The sequence below is a fragment of the Engystomops pustulosus genome, chromosome 1, assembly GCF_040894005.1.
Source record: "Engystomops pustulosus chromosome 1, aEngPut4.maternal, whole genome shotgun sequence".
Taxonomy (NCBI): Eukaryota; Metazoa; Chordata; class Amphibia; order Anura; family Leptodactylidae; genus Engystomops; species Engystomops pustulosus.
In genome coordinates this window covers 255,841,939-255,863,727 of record NC_092411.1, presented here as the reverse complement: position 1 = coordinate 255,863,727, position 21,789 = coordinate 255,841,939, and the positions used below count along the sequence as shown (strand labels likewise).

The window sequence follows — 21,789 nt, the reverse complement described above, 5'->3', positions numbered from 1 at the left end:
AGTAATAAAAACTGTTAGATCTTAAAAAAAAAAACTGTAGAAATAATGGATGGAAATGAAGGATTCTGTAATAGCATCCAATTATTATACATTACATGACATAGACGGGAACTTGAAACCTATCATGCTTCTGTTATAATAAAGGGTGACAAACTTGCTACTGAAGAAATTAAAGGGGTCACCCACTTTCAACAAATAATTGATATTGTTTGTGTAAGGAAAAGTTATACAATTTTTCATATATTTTCTGTATCAATTCCTCGCCGTTTCCAAGATCTCTGCTTGCTGTCTTTCTTTAGAAAGCTTCCATGTTTAGCAGATAGAAATCTGTCTCGATGGTGATGTGATGTCACACAGGTGCACGAGCTGTTATTATCACACGGTTCTGATTACTCTCAGTGATAATAATGGATTGTGCACATGCATGTCCATTACATCACCATGGTAAGATCCATGGTAAGATCCACTTAGAGTAAACACAGAAGCTCTATAGAAGGACAGCAAGCAGAGGTCTTGAAAACGGTGAGGAATTGATACAGAAAATATATTGGAAAACTGTATAACTTTTCTTTATACAAATCATATCAATTATTTGCTGAAAGTGGACAAAATGAATCCAAATCAAGGAAAATTTTTACATATCCATTATGTTTGCGCAGCTCAGTGGATGTTAATGATATAGCTGTAGGCTGTTTTATAATACTGCTGCTGCTACAACTACTACTACAAATACAATTACTATTTCTACTGACTGTTGAAATAAGCACAAATGGCCTTTTGATAATAAAATAAATAATGTATTACCAGATTCACTTGCCTCAGCCTGCATATTATGTAGAAATAGAGAAAAGCATCATTTGTGTAAACAGGAAGACTCTGATCTAAATTCAGCTACTAGAAACTCTGAATACAAGCATTTACTTTTATAGTTACACTTGCTGACCATTTTTTGGGTTAAAGCAAAAACATGCTTGGTCAATGAAACCCGGATCATGCAGTGGCTGCATTTCACCGAATTAACAGTGTTCTGAGGACAGAAGTCCAAGCGTCATAGTTATGGATGATGCAATGAACCACTAAATAACCTCTGGATAACATCACTGCACTGTAATCATGTTGCCAGTGTAGCATGATTGTCCCACAGGAAGCAGGGAATCCTTGCATCATATAAAATTATCATGCTTGGAGTCCTGTTATTGGACAGAGTTCTTCATAGAATGCAGTCACTACACAATGGCCCACAAAGTCAGACAGTAAACTGGTGGAAACGCTTTAATAAATGTGGACCGATCTGCTATCCATGGATCCAGCACGTTTCTGTGCTTTAGCCCTAATTCTGTTGTAAGCATAATGGGGTTCAGAGATATTTTTGGTTTTCACGGGCAACTAGAACAGTTCTGCTCTCACTTCTGATAAATCTGACCCTATGGGGGAGATTTATCATCAAGTTTCTGAGGTAAAACTGTTCTAGTTGCCCATGGAAACCAATCAGAGCTCAGTTTTAATTTTATAAATGGCTGTGGGAGAATGAAAGTTGAGCTCTGATTTGTTGCTATAGGCAACTTGAACAGTTCTGCTCTAAGAGACTTATAATAAATCTCCCCCTTTATGTTTAATTCACATTACATGGCTCCTTGGCGGCAGCATGTTGTGCGCCCCAGCTGCAGCCTGTGTGCGCCTGTGTCAGTCTCATATACTCCTCTCTTATGCATCTTCCTCCCCCCCTACCCACGTCCTGCATTGAGCAGGGGATGGTGGGGAGTAAAGGAAGAATTTATGGGGAGACACAGGCAGACACAGGCTGCAGGTGCCCCTCCTTGGAACTCACCACATGCTGCTGGCAGGGAGCCAGGTAATGTGAAATAAACCTTTATAAACTACTGAAATAATTCAGAATGATGATAAAGGCATTTTAAAATCAGCATAGCATAGGCTAATGGAGCCAGCTAAAAATCCCATTACTGTGACAGGTTCGCTTTAAGGTTTTCCATAAACTATGGGAAGATTCTGGTCTGTAAAACATGGACAATGCTTTTAGGGAAAACTGTCTGATATTGATGTGATTTTTGTAACACATGTTGTTTATTATATATTTTTATTGAATTTTGCTACCAAGGTCTGTTCTTATCTTTATTGCAATTTCATGTTGTTTAAGGTGGACGCTGCTGTAGTCTTACATGAACACATTCTGATTAAGATAACATAAGCGATTTATTGAAGAAAGACAGATACACAGTGAAGAATTGAAAATCTGGCCCAAAGACTTGGATAATACAAAAAATTAAGAGTTGACAAATACAGGTCTGAACCAATAGTACAACGCAGTACAGAATCAAATTGACAAATGAAGGGTCAGGAAACAAAACAGTCCAAAATGTAGACTTCATAATAGATGCCAGTAAGCTCCAAATAAGAGAAATAGCAAGCACAGGTAAAATGGCGGGCAAACCTTATACGAGAGTTCATTGGACAAGTTCTTTGACATATAGACAAAGCAAAGGAAGAGTAGTGAGAGGGGGAATTATCCCTCCACTGTAGCTAACTGAATGGTAAGAAATGAAAAGCAAAATCAAGAGCGGACAGATTGGAATACAAGGTGGTCCCCGGGTTACATACAAGATAGGTTCTGTAGATTTGTTCTCAAGTTGAGTTTGTATGTAAGTCGGAACTGTATATTTTATAATTATAGCTGCAGACAAAATTCTTTTGTTCTCTGTGACAATTGGATTCTAAAAATGTTGGGTTGTCATAAGAACCATAAATAATTATAAAGCTTAAATGCAGACACCTGTGATAACTGTTACAGCTGTTTATAGTAGCCAAAGTCTAAAGTACAGTAAATTACCAACATCCAGGGGTCCGTTTGTAATTAGGGGTCGTCTGTAAGTCGGGTGTTCTTAAGTAGGGGACCGCTTGTAGTGGAATTCAATTAAGTCAAATAGGAAGAAAAATAAGGAGTGCTCAGACAGAAATGTAACCTAAGAACAGACAGAATGTAACCTAAGAACAAAATAACAGTCATCAGTACATCCTTAGTAGTACTTTACGGACAGAGGATGGTGCTGAAGCCCAAATGGGTACAGATGTTACAATGGCCTTGAAGAGATCTTTGCGTTCAGCTGTTCCAAAGTTCTTCCCCTTTTCTGTAAGTGACGGCTCTATTGTGGAACCAGATGCCCGTCACACATGAATCTAAGAGGTAAAGTGAACCCCCAACTCAAATATGAATGGAGCCCTAAAAGTTCTTCTAACTACTAAAACAGTACATGAGCAGTGAAACATTAAAACATTTTGGTGAAGGATTTGCTTATTTGACACAAGAGTTTCTTCTGATACTGTACGAACTTGCAGGTTTTCTCTATTTTTTCGATATTGCTCTTCTGGTTTCATCTCTTGGGGAATTACTAACGTCTAGAACATGTGAGTCACAATGGAAGATTAACCAGAAAATAGTTCTGAAAGCTTCATATCCTCCCAAATGTTTATATTGAATTAGCACCTAAGTAAATGGTATATTCTCCCTTCTGCTCTTGGGATCTCCTTTGCTCTCATATCGTCATACCTTACCTACAACAGAGGGGTTAAGAGTAGCAACAATGTAGTAATAAGGGACAAACAGTGTAAGCCTGTGGGGAATAGACTTTTGAGTATAGTCACTTTCCGCACCAGGGTTCTGCATCTCATATAAGTTTTTCTGGACCGAGGCACTTTCCCTCCTATAGTCTTGTACTTGACTAGCTGTATTTATTCTGTTATCTGTGTTCTGGTATCTGTCACGGGCGCACCTGTGTGGCTCCGTGCGCCCCACCATGCCAGCTGCAGCCTCACGTGTCTGCGTTCCAGAAACGGCTCCTCTGGTCCGGCTCTGTGAGATTTAAAGGGTCAGCGCCTGCTAATTGGTGCTGTCGGCCGCCTGACCTGATAAGTAGCCAGCCTCTTCCTGTGACCCCTTCCCGGATCTTCGTGCCTCATAGCCTTAGAGAAAACGTTCCTGTTGCGTTTCTGTGTATTATGCGTTGTGACCTTCTGCTACATTCCTGACCTTGATTCCTTGCCGCCTGTCTTGACCTTCTGCTACATCCCTGACTCTGATCCTATGCCGCCTGTGCTGACTTTCTGCCTGTCCACAACTCCATGATTTTTCCTGTTGATTCTGTACCTCACCTTGGCCACCCACCTCTGACCCTGACAGTATCTTTGATAATTTTTCCTGTATCCCTGGCTATCCATGTGTCTGGTTATTTTGTGCATTGTCTTCCTAGTTGTAAACAATATTTGGTGACTATTCCTTTACGTTTGTGTTGTCATTGTCGCTGTGTTTTGCACTTTAGAGTTTAATCTCAGAGTCCACTGTCTTTGTCCATTCCCAGATCCTGCAGAACACTTGGCACAGTTTATTGTAAACTTGGTTGATCAAGGCGTCCCTGCCTTTCAGGCGTTAAGCTGCTATGTTCAATTCAAGGCGCAAAAAGGCAGAAAATCTCTGGCCCAGGCACCAGAAATAGTGTTTTTTTTAATGCTTTTTACTCCAAAAAAATTGGTGCATAAGCCCAAATTAAAGTTAAACAGTTCTCCTAAGAAATAGTACTAGCAACTACTTAAAGGGATTCTTAATCATTTTCTATTGATGGCCTGAGCTCATGACGGCCCATTAATATCAGATAGGTAGGAGGACAAAACCTGGCCCCTGCACAGTGGCCGTATGCTGCAACTACATTTTATATCCACTTCAATGAGAACTCTGTCTTCCTAAACTATTTAGAGTAGAAAGTATGCTACTCTCAATTTGATAACTATAACTGGTATAAAATGCCAGACCAATAAAGTTATGATAAATATTTAAACTTTATTAAACACAAAGTCATTAAAGTCAATAAAAGATTAAAACAATTAGGTGGATAAAAAACATAATTGGTTATAATAATAAAAATGACAGTAATCATGATAATGTAAATCTTTATTTATATAAACGCCAATATATTCTGTAGCACTTTATACTATTATAAACAATCCTAGGCAAAAACTTAGCCAACATAAATATTACAGCCAGCCCCACTCTTAAGGTATGATAATATGAATAAGCAAAATATAGCATCCAGTACTTTAGCGGCAATGTGTGCATTAAATACCAGGAATCCCCCACTGCAGCCAATTTATGCTTTGCCAAAGGTCTTGATAGCAGCAGTGATATGTTCCAATGTTGGAAAGACATCACTGTGTCAGAAAGAAGAAACCAATAGGAGAATTAAAATGATTGGGATTGGTTGTAACATCTGTGCCTATTTAGAGCCACTTAGTTTGCATTTTGTACTTAGTTTGCATTCTGTCCTGCAGTCTGAACACTGCCTTATTTCACTCTTGCCTTTCTTAATTGATTTCCTCCACACCAGTCTGCCTACTCTAGACTTTGTTATAGGCTACAGACAATAAAGCTAGCTGCGAAGGACAGATGCCTCCGGCACATACATTCCTCCCTTGTAAGTTTGGTTTGTCTAGAAGTCAGGGGGCCAGTCCAATCACTTTCCAGACCGGGACTCTGATATCTCATAAGAAGATTACCGGTTATAAAATTTCCTAATTAGACTGCTCGTTCCGGCTGTTTTACAAAGTTTATTAATAAAGAAAAACATGTTAAAAACAGTCCCTGCCATCCCCTAGACCAGTGATGGCAAACCTTTTAGAGATCGAGTGCCCAAAATGAGACACAAAACACACAAGCTTTTCCCAAAGTGCCAACACGGCAATTTAGGCAGTAACAAACTTATTGCTACCAGAATCTTGGATGGATCACCTTAAAATAGCAGGGCACTACTTGGACTGCCTGAGACTGCAGGAAGATGCCATGTCAGGCAAACTCTGTGCCTGGGAGACAGCCCGTGTGCCCACAGAGAGGTCTCCGAGTGCCATCTCTGGCACCAGTGCCATAGGTTCGCCACCACTGCCCTAGACGGAACGAGCAGCCTAATTAGGACACTCTACCACCAGTAATCTGGTTATAGATGTAATTTAAGGTGATAGCACATGTATTACAGGTACATTGTGTATCTTCTGATTTAATGTACACTACAGTTGTTGGGAGTGTCCCAAATTGTTAATTTTTTTTAGTACACAAATGAGATTTTGAGCTTTTCTTCTATTTTTTATCAGTCTTCTATAAACCTCTATGTCCCAATCACATGCAGTGCACCTTTGTATTGCTGAAGAGTAAACTTCTGCCTATATCGAGCTCAACGCGTTTCTACTTCAACCACATTTATGTTTTTCTTGGTTGACAGGAAGCACCTGCCAGAAAAGCGCTGAGATGCTCTGTCACAAGTACTAATCTACTCTTATCTCCCTCACATCTTAAGATGCTACACACGTTGAAGAACATGGAGACAAGCTCAGTCATACTCTACAGCCACAATATATGCTTGTGGCTAGGGAAAAATATTTCTCCATGAAAGCTAAAATATTGCTCTGTTTCGGCAGAATTATACTATTAGTATTACATTAGTTTTGCTACCCAGTAGTCTATTATATTTTATAATATATTGTTGTTATGAAGGTTAGACATAGAGATAAATCCATGAGATTCAGATAGTAGACTACTGGGTATCCTCAATAGGTCGTGTACCATCCAGACTTAGGTAAGTTCTGCAGGTTACCAGATCATCAAACATTTCCGTAAAACTTAAAAACTTACAGGGGGGATTTATTTCAATATAATGTTCAGACCGAGATCTGGTGATAAAATATCAGAACGTTTGTTGATTTTCACAGCCACAGGTTATGAATATTATCTATTTTTATCAAATTCTTAAACAGTCCCTTTCCATATACAGAGATATATTTGCATATATCTCTGTACGGCACATTAATGTCATACAGTAGCTTCACTCTGATTAGTCCATATGTTTTACTCTGCACTGTCTTATTTAATTGTAACTGTCCCCCATAATTTGTAAAGTGCAACGGTACAGTATATTGTGGCACTATATATATATATATATATATATATATATATATATATATATATATATACATATATATATACATTTACAAACCAGGTGAACCATGCTGAGACCCTCTTAATCTTTCTCTCTCTCTCTCTCTCTCTCTCTCTCTCTCTCTTTATATATATATATATATATATATATATATATATATATATATATATATATACACATGACCTTGTTTGTAAATGCATGTCAATTATCTGGAGAAATATGTATATACTTTTTTATGCCTTGTTTTACTGTATGGGGGATGAGATTGTTTTAGATATGATATTGGTACATACAAGTTAGATATAATAACATACAACTTAGTTTAAATTTTTAATTTTGTCTTGCTTCTTTCTTTGACTAAATATTTGGTAATTTTATTGTCTACAAAAAAGAAAATTGAGAAGATAAAAGGATTCAACTGTCCATTCGCTGTGGATTGTGAGATACATTCCTATATGACTTTCCTCCCACACTCCAAAAAATGTACTGGTAGGTTGATTAGATTGTGAGCCCCATTGGGGACAGGGACTGATTTGGCAAAACAGTGCTGCGTAATCTGTGTGCGCTATATAAATAAGGGAATTATTATTATTATGACTTTGGCATCTAATCATTGCTCACTCAATCCATATACCATATACATGTAAGCTGAAACTTGAAGGACCAATAGCAGTGGATTTTTTTTAATTCTTTTATTATTTCTGGACCTAGATAACGCAGTAATCCCTACTGCCAATTATAATTATTATCAATGTAATAATGTAAAATCTAAAATGTGATAAAAATGTCAGTTATATTAAATACAGTATAAAACTATACTAATATAATATAAAGCTGTTTGAGATTTCTGAGTAGTTGGAGCATAGTGATAACAGTAATAGTGTAAAAATGTCCTCTGCCCCTAGCTTCTTACTGTCTATACCAGTGATGGCCAACCTATGACACGCGTGTCAGTGCTGACACGCATAGCCATTTTCAGTGACACGCGGCCGCCGGAGAGTTAAGTTTCATCCTCGGCTCCTACACGGCCAGGTGCAGTAGCCGGGAGGCTGAGAGATTGCCCAGCACATTGTAATGAATAGATGATGTGGAAAATCCCCATATACTGCCAGACTGTAGTATACTGTAGTATGGCAGTACATGGTAGGATCAATCACACAACCTAGGATTAAAGTACCCTAGAAGTTAAATAATTATACATATTTGTTATTTAAAACTATAAATATCACAAAATTATGTTTTTTTTTGTCAAGGTGACACACCACCCGAGTTATGCTCGGTTTTTTGGCGAATTTTGACACACCAAGCTCAAAAGGTTGCCCATCACTGGTCTATACACATAGCATTGTTTAGGATGTTATGTTTGCGTCTATGCTAAAAATGGCAAATGGCAGGTAGTTATTTCTCACACTTCATACTATAAACGTTGTAATATATAAATTAATTGGTAGTTCAAATATTCCATATGAAGGCAAATCTGTTACAATAAAAGAAGTGAGCAGAGTGTAATAGGAAGAGAAAATAGGAATAAAAGTGTAAAATAAAACAAAGGGCACAAATAGTAAAATCATTTTTAATTTTTTTTACTATCGCTTTCAAATGAGCTAGTTCATGTAATATTACATTCCACCAATTCATCATTGAATAACTCAGAAATCATATAAATACACAAGGTTTCACACAAAATTAAAAGTTTGGTCAAAATTTCTATAGAGATTATATTTTGAAGCATACTTCCCATTGTGCTTCTCCTGTTATTTTTCTTGACACCTGGGTGGAGTTTAGATGGAGGTGGTGGCGTGTCCATACAAAGTGCCAGCACTGATTGGATTATCTCTGATTATTTTGTTGTCAGGAAAGTCAACTCTTTAGGGTAGTCTGGAATCATAAAGAAGGAACAGAGGTCAATGATATAAAGTAAAAGCTGACGTTTAGGTTTGGGTTTGCTGTATTAAAGGGAACCTACCACCCCGATTCTACCTATAAAGGTAGAAGGGGTGGTAGGTGGATGGATGGGACGCCCCAGTAGCCACGTTACTCCGCCTACCAGATAATCTTCGGCGCGCAGCTCCTGGTAGAACGCAGAACGCAGGCCTTCGGCTGCGCGGCCGTGGCTCCGGGGCCGGAACTACTGCGCATGCGCAGTAGACGGGGGACTCAGACGAGGGCGCGCAGCTACCAGGAGCTGCGCGCCGAAGATTATCTGGTAGGCGGAGTAACGTGGCTACTGGGGCGTGGAGTAGCCACGACTAGTAGCCTCATGTCCGGCTACTCCACGCCCCAGTAGCCGCATAAAAAATTAGCATATAGCTACAATAAAGTTTTCTAAAAGACACCCGGGACTTGAGGATTAGCCCAAAAAAGGGCTATCCTCACGTCCCATCCATCCACCTACCACCCCTTCTACCTTTATAGGTAGAATCGGGGTGGTAGGTGCCCTTTAAGCTGAAGCTTGAACATAGGTTCAGTTTGGACACCCAGACTTGAACACCCATCGGTAGCACTCACGATCAGTGACTGTGGTGGGTCTGCTCATCACTAGTTAACACCCACGATCAGTGTCAGAACCGATTGCAGTTTTAATATTGTATAAATTGTTTTCAGTGCCAATTTGGATGTTATAGCATCCTATACTTGTTTGTCTGTACTGTACAATATAAAAGTGTGCAATTTTTTTATTTTATGTCTCCAAGTTTACAATTTAAATGCCCTTTTTTATACTGAATATGACCACTGACTATTAGGCAAAATTAAAATTGTTTGGGGGTTGCTGCCTAACAGGTAAAGTCAAAACACATCTTCATAACTATATATAGATTATTTACATGTTGTGTTCTATAGTTTAATTGTGCAAGAAATACAATAGAAGTATAAAACTATTACATTCTGAAGGTTTCGATCACAGATGGAGAAATTTACATAGTTAAAGAATTTCTTTTGTTCATCGTATTATAGTATTTATGACATTTCTTCACATCTGCAGAGTTGTTTGTGCATCTTTCTCATGTATCTCCTCAAACAGGAAACCCATAGAATCATTCTCTGAGCAAGTAACCGGGGGTCTAGTGGATATTTACAAATTGTAGGTAACAACCAGAACAATTATTATATAAATTTTAGGGTGGTTTCACATTTTTTTTTTCACATCAGTGATTTTTCACGGAAACCATTTTGGCTTATGGACACGTACAGATTGGTTTTCTCTTCCTGCATTCAGTGATTTTTCACTGATACATTACTGATCCATTCTGTACTATGGACTTTTTCACACTACAGTTTTTTCCACTGACCCACTGTTGTCAATTAACACAAAAAGAACAGGTTCTAAACTGACCACTGATCAGTGAAAAAAACTAAAGTGTGAAAAAGCCCATTGAAAAGAATGGGTCGGTAAGGCATAAGTGAAAAATCACTGAAGCCAGGCAGAGAGAACCAACTTGTGTGTATCCAGAAGCCAAAATGGGTGAAAAATCACTGAAAAAAATGCCAACTTGAAACTCCCCTTAAAAGGGTTTCCCATGAAGGCAATTTAACTTTCTGATCAGTGAGGATCTCGACAATTTCCGTCAGCTCCAAATGGATTAATGGATTAACGGTCATGCACGCCCGTCTGGAGTGACAAGGGGTTGGTCAGATCCCTCGTTCTCGAGATCAGCACTGAGACCCCACTGATCAGCAAGTTAGGCCCTATCCCATGGCTAGGGCTTAACTTTGCTTCGTGGGAAAATCCCTATAAGTATAAATATCAAGTAGTGAATTATATAAAACAACAAATGAACTGAAATAGCACTGATTTAATTTTCCTGAACAGAATCTTGGGGAACTAGCATATTTGGTTTTTATTATATAATATATTACCATAAAGTAAGAAAATATTTTAGAAAATCATTAGAGATTATCTTTTTTTCAAGTTGAAAAATCTGCATCTTGATGAAAAACAATATGGCAGCCTTTACACATTGTCAGTAAATATCAGTTGTCAGCATTTCCAGCAACTCTGAATAGTAACCATATATAGTTATAGGCATTTTAGTGAGTCAGACCAAAGGTGTATGTAGGTAGGTGAGAAAAACATTGCAGGGGTTTCCCTCAGATAATAATGTCATACAGAAACATTAAACCCATACCATACAATACCTACTACATAATACTGCACATAGCCAAAATATTGAAGTGCAAAGAAAAAAAAACACCTCTCCAGTAAAACAAAAATGTATCTTAAAGTATTCAGCCCTTTGCCGCCCTACTGTTCCCTTTTGCATATTGTTATGTTTTACTGAAAAGATCCCCATAAATCATTTTAATAATTTTACCTGGTATCCAGGGATATCTATAGATACTCGAGGGGTGGAGGGGTGGCCTCCTTGGTAGGAATCCAGCAACTCATCTCCATGCTTTCTCAGTATGCAGCAGTAATGTCATGTGGCCAGGGTGACCAGGGTGATCATCTCAGGTTATTAAGCCTCCTAACATTAGCAAACAGTACATCATGCATAAATATGATCACATGAAATCACAGCAGCCCTCAAGGAGGCATGGAGAGGAGTATAAGCCCATGCAAGTATTCTGCTGATCAGATATATTCCTAGGGTACAGTTTTCTAATGTAGAAGGATAAAGGACCTGAGATGATGTCATCCTGGTCACATGACATTACTGCTGCATGCCAAGAAAGTTATGTTGCTGGATTCACATTACCCTTGACACACTATAGATATCTCTGAATACCAGACAAAATTATAAAGATGATTATATGGGGAACTGAGGGAAACAATTTTAGCTAAAAGAAGGGTGTCAGCTAGTTAATTGGTCTTTATGGGAACCTGCCATTAGCCGTATTTGTGACAAATGTGGTCACAGAATAGTTTGGATTTGCATGGTAACCTCATGGTAAGCTCACCTCCTTTCCAAGTCATCTATAGTTATTTTGCAAGTTTTGAAATCTTCGTCTAAATCTTTGTGTAAATATTTGTTATTTGTTTTGTGCTTTCTAGAACCCCATTATTTGCCAACTATGCTGTCAGTGTATTTGTTTTAGATCATTGTGGTTTTTGGGAGTGGTTCTTCTGTTTCCGGGAACATCAAAGCAATTTAGCTGTGGGCAAGTATTAGGTTCCAAATATGTCCCATCTCTAAAACTGTCCTGATTTTATGTTCATAGTTACAAAGTCTTGTCCAGAAAAAAGCTACAACCTATAAAGTTACCATATCTATTGTGTTTGGCTATTCTCTATATTGCTCAACAAGTTCTTCACAAACATAAGTTAATAGAGTCACTTCCATCATGAGTAGTAACAACAACTGCTAGTCACAGAAATATTAAACTCCATAGCTGATTCATAGCATTATACCTTGTGCAGGGCCTGAAGGGAGAAGCAGGACTCTAGGTTGGAATACAATGAAAATGGCTCCTGCTCCTCCCATCAGGCCTTGCACCATGTATTCAATGAATTAGCTGTGACTGGAGTGTTCCTGCTGGACTTTGGTTCTGATGCGGTTCCATTATTTTCATGTACGAGCCAATGCAGGTCCATTTACTTACATTAGTCACTGATTGGCTTGTAAGGATGATTCTGAGAAAGGCCAGCCCAAATTTACACAGAAGAACCTGATCAATGACCTGAAGTGAGCTGGGGTCAAAGTCTCAAATATTACTGTAACACACTATACCATCATGGATTAAAATCCATCATGAAATGCAAGGTCCCCCCGCCTACGCCAGCAAATGTCCAGGTCTGTTTGAAGTTCAACAATGAACTTGATCTTTATGTTAAAGAAGAGGCACTCAGAGTGCTTGGAGGAGGAAGAAGGATAAGTACAACCCCAAGAAGACCTTCCCAACCATTGAAACATCATAAGTTTGGGGGCAGTTTTCTGAAAAGGTGATTGGACAACTACACCATATTGAACGGAGGATGGATTGGGTCATAAATGACAAGATTTTGGTCAACTACCTCCTGCCTTCATTAAGAGCATTGAAGATGGGTGGTGGCTGGCTCTTCCAGCTGGACAATAACCTGAAACACACAGCCAGGGCAACTAAGGAGCAGCTCCGTGAGGAGCATTTCAAGTGGTCTAGCCAGTCTCTGGACATGAGCCTAATGGAAAACCTTGCGAGGGAGCTGTAACTTAATGTTGACCCACAATACCTGAAAGATCTGCAGAAGATCTGTATGGAGGACTTGGCCAAAATCCCTGCTGCAGTATGTGCAAACTACAGGAAAAATGTTCAGGACATCCGTCTCTTCTTAGTGAGCCGGCTCATCTGGCTTTTGGATTGCTCCCTATTAAATATATAATAGGCAGTCTCAGTCCTGCCAGTACCCCACTCCACTCTTAAACCAATTTTATCAGCGTGGTGAGTCAATTAGGGGCAGAGTTAAGTGAGCTGTCAGCTCACTGAAAGCATAAAAATGAAAGATGCCTCCATTCTTTGTAGGTGGGAAAACGTGCAAAATCGGCAGTGTCCTTATTTTCTTTGCTCCAACTATTTTGGCCCTTGTAGATTGTGAGAAACTCTGGCAGTCTGGGAATTCCGTGAATTACATCCTCATATGTTCATTGAAGTGATTCTTCATCCTCTTTGATAAAAGATTTAAAGAAAGTTTTATATGTGTGAAAGGAAAGCTGAACGACTGCTTTTAACCCTTAGTGAAGAAGTTTACATTTGTCCGATTGACCTTTTCATAACAAACATTTTCCATGAACTGTGAAAAAGCTAAAGGTGTTTTACCTACCAAAGAACTCCCATAAGTGTCTTATACTGACAACTGCAGGTCTACACACTCCTACTCAATCTATTTATGTGTCCTTGACGAGCACTAATTTTCTACATTAGTCACCAAGTATATATATCCTGCATGTAGGATGGAGCTGATGTACAGAACTGCAAAAGCAAATGTTCACTTTCTTCTTACTTTGTATTACTATTTGGTGCAATTTCATGAGTGATCCAAATGTAAAGGTTAATTTGTGTTTACTTGTCTGACTTGGAAGTATGAACAGTTTCTTGAGACCAATTCACAAGAAAGTGTAAACAGGTCATGCATTACTAATGTATACAGCAGGCAAGGTAAAAACCTAATCTTGAGGATGTAAAAAGTATATTAGATGTAGAGAATGCACTCTGCCTGCACACACACTATGACAGGGTGGTGTCCCCACCTGATGACATCACAGTGTGCACATGGGCAGAGCACATGGACCTGTCTCTACCACCTGGAAAACAAGGAAGCTACAGGGAGTGCGGGTAGGTGAGTATTCATTTGTTAATTTGTGCTGTTACATCTGTATACTGGGGGCATTTGCTGGGCTACCCAACATACTGGTGGTAGGTGCTGGATTAACCTACAGTAGGAGGAATAAGTATTTGATCCCAGGCTTCTGCAGGGCATTTCATTGGTGGGGGGAGGCTGACGGTCATTTCATTGCAAGGGGAGGCTATGACCAATGCATTTCACATTCTAGACTTGCCCTCAAGTAAATTTTTCCCATTCTTTTTAGCTAAAATTTGGTGCCTCTGGCTTTTTTCAGGTCGGCTTATACTCAAGTATATTCGGTATGTTGGTAAATATTCTGACCCCAAAAATTACAAAAAAGCATAAAGTAAAGTGTCCAACCCCTTTAAATATATGGAAGTTTATATGTGAACTAATTCATACTAACCTGTATTATACAGAAACACCCCCAAGTCTAGTAAGAGTTAATTCATTAGTACTGTATCTTTTGAACAGGTAGAAAGATTTGAAAATTGTACAGTGATTAGATCAGGGGCAGCTATCACAGGATAGGGGTACCTATCATTTAGGACTAATAACATGATCTTATCTGATGGCCTGTGTGATGTCTATTATTAGTAGCAGTTGTTGGAACAGTGGGATAAGTTAAGTATTGCATGAAAACCTTCATTCGGTGTAACACATTCTTTATTAGCAATTAAAAAATATCCATGTTGTCTTAGCTGCGGTACACCGTCTCATTGAACCGGTTGACACATGAGAACACACCGGCTGATGGTGGACTAGATGTCACTGAGCCGTGACACTGTTAGATCACATTTGTAAGTTGCTTGATCCCTTCGGTATCAGTTACTCCTGGTCACAGTACACTGGATGTATTGCTTGTACATTTGAAGTACTATAGATAGACTGTCCTTACTACGGTAAGAAGAATGAATCGCTATGAGAAGATGCTCGAGCCTTGAATGATTGTCAAGTGGAGAAGTCAATAGATACAGTCTACTACAGAGACCTGTATATTCAGAATGAAGACTGGTGCAGCTATTCTCTGTTGCTTATTATGGCTTATCTCCCCGATCCTGGATATGAAAGGTGAGCTGAGACACACAGAATTATTGTATGTGGAATACTTACCAAAAAGAGATATTTTTTAATCTGATCATGTGATCGATCTTAAATTGGAGGTTGTCTGATCTCATTGGACACACCCCTTTTTTCAATTCTTTTTAAAACATTTGTAGAAGGGATAATAGAAGGAAAGGCACAATACAGTTATGAGCACTGTATAATTTTTATTTCATGAAAAATAGAATTATTTACTGCAACAAACATGTCCAGAGAGGTGACAGATCATCACTTGTTACACTTTGTTATAGACAGATCATCACTTGCTGAACTTTGTTATAGACTGATCATCACTTGTTACACTTTGTTATAGACAGATCATCACTTGTTACCCTTTGTTATAGACAGATCATCACTTGCTGAACTTTGTTATAGACTGATCATCACTTGTTACAGTTTGTTATAGAGAGATCATCACTTGTTACACTTTGTTATAGACCGATCATCACTTGTTACACTTTGTTGTAGACAGATCATCACTTGTTACACTTTGTTATAGACAGATCATCACTTGCTGAACTTTGTTATAGACCGATCATCACTTGTTACACTTTGTTATAGACAGATCATCACTTGTTACACTTTGTTATAGACTAGAGTATGACATAAATATAAATAAACAGTAAAAATCATAAACACATTAGGTTTCGACGCGTCCGAAAATGCCCGATCTATCAAAATATCATAACGGTTTTTCAATGTGTTTAACCCTGTAACGGAAAATAGCGCCCAAAGTCGAAAATGGCACTTTTTTGCCATTTTGAAAAATATAAAAAAATCTATAAAAAGTGATCAAAAGGTCGTACAGTCCTAAAAATGATATCATTGAAAATATTATCAAATTTAGCAAAAAATGACACCACCCACAGCTCCGTACACCAAAGTATAAAAAAGTTATTAGCGCCAGAAGTTGGCAAAATCAAAAAAATTATTTTTGTACAGGAGGTTTTAATTTTTGTAAATGTATGAAAACATTATAAAACCTATACAAATTTGGTATCCCCTTAATTGTACCAACCCAAAGAATAAAGTAGATATGTCATTTGGGGCGCTCAGTGAAAGACGTACTATCCAAGCCCACAAGAAAATGGCGCAAATGCGTTTTTTCACCATTTTCACTGCATTTGGAATTTTTTTCCCGCTTCCGAGTACATGGCATGGAATATTTAATACCATCATTATGAAGTGCAATTTGTTACGCAGAAAACAAGCCGTCACACAGCTCTTTACATGTAAAAATAAAAAAGTTATAGATTTTTGAAGGTGGGGAGTGAAAAATGGACATGAAAAAACAGAAAAGGGCCTGGTCCTTAACCGGTTAAAGGGGTATTCCAGGAATCAGCATAATTCATATACAAGTGGGCACTCAAAATATAAGCTAATGTGTAATTAGTTGTTATTTAAAATTTTGCTCCCCTTAGCAGAAAAATGCTGATGACATAGACTGCAATGAAGAATTAAAATGCTACTGGCCCTTTAATCAGTCCGTTAATTTCCTCCGCGTGGTCCGTTGCAGGACAGAAGATGGCCGCCGGTCACATGTCCACATCACATGTCCTGCACCTGCCTGGGCAGGTCATGTGATCACCACCAAGTTTGGCTGTAGTCAGTTGGTTGCGATGCATCCAGTATGGCCATTGTTTTGGTGATTGCAGTTACACATTATTACTATGGTAACAGAGCAAGAAAACCTGTTAGATCATCTCTGTGAGAAGAGCATAAGAGGGAGGAGGAGTTACTGAGAACTAAAGGATCATGGAACTTGTAGTTTCCAGTGGCGGCCATCTTAGTGATAACTCCACCTACTTTAGAGAGGCCATACATTTTGCAAATCATAAAATCAAACTATTTAAGCTCCGTTTTGTGACTAATGACATTGAGTATTGTTGTATTCATTTATTTATATCATCATGGGTTTTTGTGTCAGACATTCATATTCCCGGAATACCCCTTTAAATTGTTATTACAATATTTGTAAATTATGTAACACCTATTTGTCGCATTATCAGAATAGGGGTCCTTTGTATATGAGTGGAGTGGCTGGTTCTATAGCATTTGCCATCTCCAAATGTAACATATTGGAACAGCCAGGGGCATACGTTAGTGGGGATTCAATTAGTTGAACTCCCACTAATTAAATAGTTATTCATTAGGGGATAACTTAAAATAAAGAATACCCCTATTTGATACCATTCATATCTGTGCAAGGATGGACCTCTATGTCCTGAAATGTTAGGGAGGTTTAGCTCTGTGCAGTGTAATGCACAGAGCTGGAAGGTCCAATGGGAATCACTGAGCAGCATCTGGAGGCAAAACATCCCAGTTTATAAGTTCTAAACTTGTTTATACACTATATGCCCTTAGAGAGGAACAAGGATCAGCGAAATTCTGACCTTGGACTGTTAACCTCTTGTATTCTTAGATCTATTTGACCACACCATTTAAGAGGTTATAGAGGGAAGGGTTCCCTCAGTAAATGGAATTCTTTGGTACCAGTGTTCCAATAAAATACCCACACAGAAAGCCGATGAAAAATCTAGTATTTTTTACTGTGCAGAAATAGCAAAATAAATAACAAATGTAACAAATGTGGTATAAACTTACATAAATAAATTTTGACAATTAAGAGCTGGAAATGGCTTGCACATACATGTGTAACAAGTAATTGGGGGTCATTTATTTTTAACTTTTCTTTGTGACTTTATTTGGCACATTTGTATATTTGTAACAACATTTTTCCACATGCCTAGCAAACATAGCCTTGCAAGAAGTTTTCAGTGTTGTGCCTGATATATCTTTAAAATCCAGATATCAGTATGTGAAAAAGTAGCAAATTTTGGCACAAATAATGGTTAAAAAGTTGCAGATAAACTCCGGTCCCGATCAGGTGTAAGAAAAACTTTAGAAGGAGTTGCAGATGAGTTGAATAATTTAATATACCTTTTGTGCGACTTTATAATAAGAAAGTCCCACAGACTCAACCTCTAAGATAAATCAAACAGGTCCAATAATCAACAAAAGACACATACAAATGTCCTGTCTTAACCCCTTAATGCTCTGCCCCGTAGCTCTACGGCGAAGAGGTACACGGAATGTATGAAGAGGGCTCACGGGCTGAGACCTCTTCATACAAGGGTGGGGGTTGTTGCATATTGCAGCAAACCCCCACCGCTTGTTGCATTTAAAAGACGGCGCCGCGCGGGCTCTGCCATCTTTATTCGGATCGCCGCGCCCCTGAACATCATCGGGGGGCGGCGATCGGTTGTCATGGTAGCCTCGGGTCAAACGATTTGCAGATTTGTTGCAATGAGCCAGTGGCTCATTTTAAAGAATGAGCTGCAAAAATGCCATATATTTGACCATGATCACACAGGTGCATGGCTCGTTATATCACACAGCTCTGATTTCTCTCTGTGACACTAACGAGCCGTGCACCTGTGTAACCATGGTCAGATTTCTGTCACTGGAAGTAAACATAGAGGCTTTTTATAGAAAGACAGCAAGCAGAGATCTAGAAAACCGTGAGGACTTGGTACAGAAAGTGTATTGGAAAATTGTATAACTTTTCAATACACAAACAATATCAATTATTTGCAGAAATGGGAATACCCCTTTAAGAGTAATGACCCCCAGTGATTTGTATGGATATATACGCAATTATATTTCATTTCTTTGTTTTTGGACTGGTGTATGGGCTATTTGAATGCAGTTCTTCAAATGATTTTGCCATGGTTAATCAATTACTATAATTTATGGTTATATTATTTCATGCTTATGCCTTGGCACAGGTAACTTGGTTATCTAAATAATGCACATAACACTATTATATTAAATTTTATATTTATTATTTTCTTTCCATGTATTTGAAGGTGTAGAATCAGCAAAAGGAAAATATGCCCAGATGTTATTTCGAGACTTATTTGAAGAATATTCTAACGCCCTGAGACCGGTGGAGGACACAGACAGAGCACTAAATGTTACTCTACAGATAACATTGTCTCAGATCAAAGATGTGGTGAGAATTTTGCCAATTATTGTTGATATCCTCTGGTATGGTATGTCTGCTGGATCATTGTGCGATTTTGCATTGGTCCATTGATTATATGTGTATATCAGTAATACCCTGTAGGTCATGGATTATGGAGTATGGAGAACACTAGGGTGATCAGTCCTACTGAGTCCACTCCAGTAAGAAGTATGTTCTACTATTTTGGTTTTTTTTTGGTTCCATTAATTATCGCTCTTGATTACATAGCACCAATATATTCCCGAATAATTTCTTATGGTCCCTTCTTACTGATTTATTTCCAGGATGAAAGAAACCAGATATTAACAGCTTACATATGGATCAGGCAGAGCTGGTATGATGCTTACCTGACGTGGGACAAGGATGAGTATGATGGTCTAGATTCAATCCGTATTCCAAGCAACATGGTATGGAGACCAGATATAGTCCTGTATAACAAGTAAGTGGACAATATTATGGATTTATTTTCTGGGATATTATCAGGAACCTAATAAAAAAGCAGGAGAATCCAACTTCCATGATTATTCAAGTAAAATTGAAAAATATAGGCACATGAATTTATTTCTCTTTTTTATTTGACAGGGCAGATGATGAATTTTCTGAGCCGGTGAACACGAATGTTGTCCTCCGTTACGATGGAAAAATTACTTGGGATTCTCCAGCTATAACCAAAAGCTCTTGTGTAGTGGATGTCTCCTACTTCCCATTTGACAACCAACAATGTAACCTGACCTTTGGCTCATGGACCTACAATGGTAATCAGGTGGACATCATTAATGCTATGGACACTGGGGACCTCTCCGACTTTGTGGAAAATGTGGAATGGGAAATGCAGGGTATGCCAGCAGTGAAGAACGTCATCACCTATGGCTGCTGCTCAGAGCCTTACCCTGACGTCACCTTTACTTTGATCCTAAAGAGGAGATCTTCCTTCTATATTTTTAACTTGTTAATCCCCTGTGTTATGATCTCTTTCCTGGCTCCGCTTGGTTTCTATCTTCCTGCAGATTCAGGGGAAAAAGTTTCCTTGGGAGTTACCGTGTTGTTGGCTCTTACTGTCTTTCAGCTAATGGTAGCCGAAAGCATGCCCCCCTCTGAAAGTGTGCCATTAATAGGTAAGTCCTAAATATCATCCATGAGTAAGTCACACCACACGTAAAAGGCAGCTCTGATCGGATGTTTCTCTCTTTTAGTATGCATGTGGTGTAAATAAGGAATTTTGACATAATGTCTTCATCCATATTTTAGGTAAATACTATATCGCTACCATGACCATGATCACAGCGTCCACAGCTCTAACCATCATCATCATGAATATACATCTTTGTGGAGCAGAAGCAAAGCCCATCCCTCATTGGGCCAGGGTCATCATACTCGACTACATGTCTAAAATATTTTTTGTATATGACGTTGGTGAGAACTGTACCACCTCACGCAATGACTGCGATACTATTTCCCAGGACAGTGTTCATTCCTATGATGATTATGAGAGAGAACCTGTTGTCTACGACACATTAAGGCGCCCACTTTCTATAAGGACGGACTTTGTATGTGACATTGACATCAATGCTAAACTCAACGGTCACGCTGATGGAAACAAGGCCGGCTTAGATCAACAATACTGTAACCACTGCATACACTACAAAACCTTATCAAGTAACATTGAATACATAACTAACTGGTACCGGGAACAGAAATCAATCAGTGCCATGGGAATTGAGTGGAAGAAGGTGGCCAAGGTAATGGATCGGTTCTTCATGTGGGTCTTTTTTAGCATGGTCTTCTTTATGAGCATCTTAATTATAGCAAAGGCAGTGTAACTCTATATCCTTAAAGTACAGACCCCATTAAAATACAACGCTAATACAATGTATGAATTTTTTATGTGTTCCAGCCTAAATTTTGTAGGATTTTAGATTTTACTTTAGCGAACTTCCAACCCCTTCATTTAAAGGATTTTGTTCTATTTGTTCTTTGTCTATTAAATCAATGATTGCTCAATGTACTTCCAACAAAGGGCACTGAAAGCACAAGGACATAACTTATAGACATTACCTGACTTTGATTTTAACAAAAAGTCTTATCCTTGAACTGTACTGCACTTTTTATACATGAATCATGGTAGGGGGGGGGGGCTTACCCATTGTCCAAAACCTGGCCGAACAGACGATCAAAGATCACCTCATACACTGGCAAAGTCTGGTTAAACATTCCCCAGATCTGAAGACAATGCAATGTGTATGAAGGCCTTCAAATCCGGAGAAAAGAAGGATCAGGTGTGTTAGATTTATGTCCAATCACACTGACAGAGGTGTATGATGGTGGTTTATTCCACTCACCCTACAACAATAAAACGGCATTATGCGGTGGATCAGAACCAAAAAGAAAAATATGCAAAAGCCACATGTACG

The 21,789-nt window shown here is 38.6% G+C and overlaps 1 protein-coding gene across 1 annotated transcript; it reads left to right on the top strand.

Moving 5' to 3' along the window:
- The first annotated feature begins 425 nt into the window (after positions 1 to 425).
- On the top strand, positions 426 to 21,216 carry CHRNA9 (cholinergic receptor nicotinic alpha 9 subunit). The gene is made up of 6 exons (XM_072132395.1): positions 426 to 522; positions 2,156 to 2,431; positions 19,221 to 19,366; positions 19,663 to 19,817; positions 19,961 to 20,493; positions 20,627 to 21,216. The coding sequence occupies exons 3-6, from the start codon at positions 19,253 to 19,255 to the stop codon at positions 21,196 to 21,198; spliced, it is 1,374 nt and encodes a 457-aa protein (XP_071988496.1). The 5' UTR covers positions 426 to 522; positions 2,156 to 2,431; positions 19,221 to 19,252; the 3' UTR covers positions 21,199 to 21,216.
- The last annotated feature ends 573 nt before the right edge of the window (positions 21,217 to 21,789 follow it).

Coding starts and splice junctions, on each gene's coding strand:
- CHRNA9 (XM_072132395.1), top strand. CDS start 19,253: ATGTTATTTCGAGACTTATTTGAAGAATATTCTAACGCCCTGAGACCG. Junction 19,367..19,662: donor TGTCTCAGATCAAAGATGTG/GTGAGAATTTTG, acceptor ATTTATTTCCAG/GATGAAAGAAACCAGATATT. Junction 19,818..19,960: donor GATATAGTCCTGTATAACAA/GTAAGTGGACAA, acceptor TTTATTTGACAG/GGCAGATGATGAATTTTCTG.